Consider the following 4,803-nt stretch of genomic DNA (forward strand, 5'->3'; position numbering starts at 1 on the left):
ACTTGCCCCAGGGCAAGTGAACACTCAAACTAGCTGTCCAGAAAGTTCCTGAGAAATAAGGGTGATATTCCCTTGAAGTGAGATGCCAAGAAGTCACTGGATTGTCTCTCTCTTCACGGGATGGGAGAGCCAGGGCTTGTTCCGTTAAAAGGCCATTTTAATTAGGTTCTTTTGAGTGTAATTTGGCAAACTCTATTGGAGGAGGGCTGATTTTTAGTGGCAATGATATGAATGAAATTAGAGGTGGTTTGGATGAAAGGCACCTGGGAGAGAAGTTGTTGGGTCCTAGAGACAAATGAACTTTTGGTTGCATCCAGCTGGAGAAGATAACCCCATTCCCATATTAAATAACAGATGCCCTAATAGGGAAATACTTAGTTTTACTTGCTTGGCAGCATTTTGGCTGATGTGGCTTTCTATACTGTTTGGAGTTGCATATTCTCCAATATAGGCTGGAAATAAAATTCTGTGAAGGAATGTTGTAATCATCCGGGGTCAAAAATCATCCTTAGTAATGACTGCCATTCATTAAAAGTACCACACTGCCTCACACTCTGCCAGGTGGCTTACATACATCACACATGTGTGTGGTCCTACTTTATCAGACTTTGCAGATGAAGAAGTTAGAATGTTCTCAAATTCAGGACTGGTAAGTGACAGAGGTGGGTTGGAGTGTGGCTCTGAATTCCTCTAGAGCCCACACTGTGCCACTTCTCACAGCCTGAGGCTGACCTTGTGCCATTTAATTCATTTTTCTGCTCACTACTCCAAAGTGTATTTCAGGTGTTAAAAAGCAGGACTTCATACCCCAAACATGGGTTTGGAATACATAGCCCCAGGAATAAGCAATAAAAATACCGAAATAAAAGTGAGGGATGAATGAAAAGATAGCACTCGGTGACAATATCATTATCTATGAAGGAAATGTGAGTAAACCTAAAAATATCAGGGGCCCACAAAATCATTTAGTTCAGCTCCTTCCCTGTGGAAAGTAAATCCAATTAGAATTGAGGTAAGAGCCTATGTCTGGCCAGTGAAGACAAGGAAGAGATCAGTGTGTTTTCTCTGATTGCACACCACCCGTGCTGGGGCTGCTCCTTGGCTGCAGCTTTCCCATCTCACAACACTTATGGGACTCGACCCATTCTCGGCAACGTCTGTTGTAGGGAGACTAATCAAGAGTTTTTAAGGATGTGGCATTTCCCAGGAAGCCTATCATAGAAGAGATAGGAGTCAAGATGAAGACCGATGAATGAGGTCAGAGGAGACAAACACCACATAATAAGTGAAGTCACAGAGAGACTGGCCTGGTCTGCTCATACTTAGAAAGCCAAGGCAAGGCTGCCAGGCTGAGCATCCCCTCACTTATTTTCAGGGTTCGCAGGGACTAAAAGCTTTGGTCTACACAGGGGAACTTAAGTTGAAAGAAAGAGGAAACCCACGGCCCTTTAGGAGTCAAGATGAGGAACTTGAGTGAGGACTGAGGGCACACCCTTACCCTGACAAGAAAGGGCCCCAAGGAACCTGAACCCTGATGTCATTCCCAGAAGGGCACAGGTAGGAGTACCCCCCACATTGCATTCCCAGACTTCCCCTGTCCGATGCCTTAGAGAGTGTGGGCCTTGGTCTGAGGGGAGCATCCTTAGGTAAGCAAATGAAGGAGTCCCAAACTCTGCCAAGTCAAGGTGAGAACCCTGAGTGAGGACATCAGGAACCCTCCACCCTTAGAACTCGGACAGGACCACACAGAACCCTGCCCTTCCTGACATCCCTGGGATACCTGGGCAGTGTTGACATGATGTGACATATTCACTTCCTCCTATGATGTCACAAGAGGGTGAGGGATATGTTGTAAGGGGTATGGCCTAGGGCCAGCAGTGGTTTCCAGTTTTTCCAAGAGGCCAAGTGAATACCCTGAGGACTAGGGGAACTACACGCCCCATAACCATAGAATTAATTCCTTACTCTCAGCCTCAGAAGACCAAGGACAGGTATGGTCACATGAGGAGATCCTCACTTCCTCCTAGGGGTCTCAGGGTGGTGCTGGTCTTAGTATAAGGCTGAAGTGTTAGGGAGGGAGGAGTTCTAGGCCATGACAGGGGTCAAAGCAAGCACTGAGGGATCATCTACCACTAAAGAGAAGTGATAATGAATCTGGCACTGGCCCTGGTTACAGCCCTAGAAGACCCAGGGCAGGGCTATCAAATTTAAGCTACCCCAACACTTATTTATATCAAGTCTATGGGAGGCGAAATATTTAGTTTGAAGGCGCAGCCACCATTAAGTGAAAGGGGTGGGATTATCAGGCCCTATGTGGAGCCAAAGTAGGGCCCTTAATGAGGACTGAGGACCCCAAAGAGGCCAGGACAGAAAACTCCCCACTGAGCAGTCAGCACTGGGAGCACTTGAACAGGGGTGATAAGCTGAGGACTCCCTTTAGTTCCTTCTCGTAGATCCCAGGGAGGTTTGTAATGTCATCCTCAAAACAGCAGCAGGAATGGGTCCCATGACCTGCTACCAGTTGAATAATGGTCTTGAATGGAAATAAGAGACTCCTCAATGTAGAAGACTTCCAGCCCCTGCTGTCACCCCAGTATGCCTGAGGCAGGGGTGGCAGGATGCAGCCTAAAGATCACTTTAATTTCCTTCAACAGGTTTCCCAAAGGACAGGCTGATTAGGAGAACAGGAGCCTTTTGGGTCTCTAGAGCAGTGTCCTCGAGGAAAATTACAAATGTAGCCTTCCTTATAATCGAGGTGGTATTTCCCTGCTGAAGCTGCACACACTCTCTCAACCTTCCTTATCCAGTGGGCCCTTACCACCATCCCTCCTACTCACACTCCTGACCCTTGTCCCTGAGCACAGTCACTATGCCTCGGGGTCAGAAGAGTAAGCTCCGCACCCGTGAGAAACGCCGCCAGGCCCAAGACATCTCCCAGAGTCACAGGAGAGTTCAGGCCATTGCAGCAACAGAAGAGCCTCCCTCCTCCTCTTCTCCCGTTTTGGAAGATGACCCCCAGAGCTCTTCAGCTACTGAGTCAAACAGCACTTCCCAGGGATCTTTGAAAGCCCCATCTACTATCACCATTACTTTAAGAACTTTTGGCACAAGACCTGATAAAGATGGTAACAGCCTAGATGATGAACATCCATCTTCCTCCAATGTCTCACCTTCTACTGAGGGCATATGCAGTGATACTCTAACTAGCAAGGTGAGTTTGTTGGAGCAGTTCATTCTGTACAAGTATAAAATGAAGCAGCCCATTATGAAGGAAGACATGCTGAAGATTGTCCACCAAAACTACCACGACCAATTTGATGAGATTCTCAAGAAAGCCTCTGAGCGCATTGAGACGGTCTTTGCAGTAGATGTGAAGGAAGTCGACTCAACCAGTCACTGCTATGATCTTGTCAGCAAACTGAAGCTCCCCAACAATGGGAGGGTGCGTCCTGGCAGGGGGTTACCCAAGACCGGTCTCCTGATGACAATCCTGGGTGTGATTTTCATGAAGGGCAACTGTGCCACCGAGGAAGACATCTGGAAATTCCTGAATATGATTCGAGTCTTTGCTGGGAGGAAGCACTACATCTACGGGGAGCCCAGGAAGCTCATCACCAAAGATTTAGTGAGGCTGAAGTACCTGGAGTACCGCCAGGTGCCCGACAGTGATCCTCCACGCTTTGAATTCCTCTGGGGCCCAAAAGCCCACGCTGAAACCAGCAAAATGAAAGTCCTGGAATTTTTGGCCAAGGTCAATGATACAGTTCCCAGTGCCTTCCCATCACAATATAAAGAAGCTTTGCAAGATAAGGAAGAGAGAGCCAGAGTTGCAGCCAGGCCTGGCATGACAGTCACTTCCAGGCATGTTCCATGGCCATGTCCAGCATCTACTCTCACCCCTGCTGAAATCTGAGGCTTTTTAAAAACATCATCCATATAAGAAAATATGACATCACAATAGAGATTTTTGTGGAAATGGGAAAGAATCTCACAATAAAATTGTTGGGATGATGAAATAAAAAAAAATAATAAAAGATGATCAACCTTGATTTTTCTTAATCCTTTCAGCCTTTTGTTTTATAAAATTAAATGATTTATACCTCAATATGCTTAGCTTATTAAAGAACGAGGAGGTATTAAATCTTAACAAGTAGACCTCGTACTCGCTTTTTTATCTCCCAAACATCAATTGAGCATCTGCTCTTTGGAAGGCTCTGTGCTAGTACTGGGGGTGCTAAGATAAAGATCCAGCCTCTGCCCATACAACTATAGAAGCTAGGAGCTGCAATCACATAAGGAAGGGGTGAGATACCCTTTATGACTTACAGGAAAGCAAAAAGAATGGGAGAGAGGAGAAAGTACTCCAGGCGAGAGCAGTGAAGTGTCAATTCCCTGAGGCAAAGCAGGTTAAGATTTGGGAAGCTGCAAGTCACTCTGTGCGGCCTAATTTTACATTAAGCTACATGGCGGACTAGAGAGAAAACCTTTGAATGGAAAACTGCACTGGGGTGTAAGATGTAAAATTAAGGTCCAGTATTATGTGCTGCCTAAACATTTCATGAAACCAGCAGGGCCTCAAATTGCCTAACTGCAAGTTATCCTCTACACTCTGTACTTGCAGATAAGGTCCCCTTTCAAACAACCATATTTATCAAGGGGACAAGGCACACACATCTCGCTTATTCCTAAGTATCAGGTTTCTGTTCCCTCCCTGCCTGTGGAATTATTCAAAACTGATTACATGCTGCAGTGGGAACTAGCAGTCACCTCACTTTCTTGATGCTATAAACCCTGCCTCCCACA

At 46.2% G+C, this 4,803-nt stretch overlaps 1 protein-coding gene across 1 annotated transcript; it reads left to right on the top strand.

Annotated features, from left to right (window-relative positions):
- The first annotated feature begins 1,832 nt into the window (after positions 1-1,832).
- Positions 1,833-4,049, top strand: LOC140691828 (melanoma-associated antigen B5-like). The gene is given in 3 exon segments (XM_072955987.1): positions 1,833-1,991; positions 2,655-3,815; positions 3,818-4,049. Coding segments are annotated over 2 exon segments (1,035 nt in total). The 5' UTR covers positions 1,833-1,991; positions 2,655-2,869; the 3' UTR covers positions 3,907-4,049.
- Positions 4,050-4,803: the final 754 nt, after the last annotated feature.

The sequence above is a fragment of the Vicugna pacos genome, chromosome X (assembly GCF_048564905.1).
Source record: "Vicugna pacos chromosome X, VicPac4, whole genome shotgun sequence".
Taxonomy (NCBI): domain Eukaryota; kingdom Metazoa; phylum Chordata; class Mammalia; order Artiodactyla; family Camelidae; genus Vicugna; species Vicugna pacos.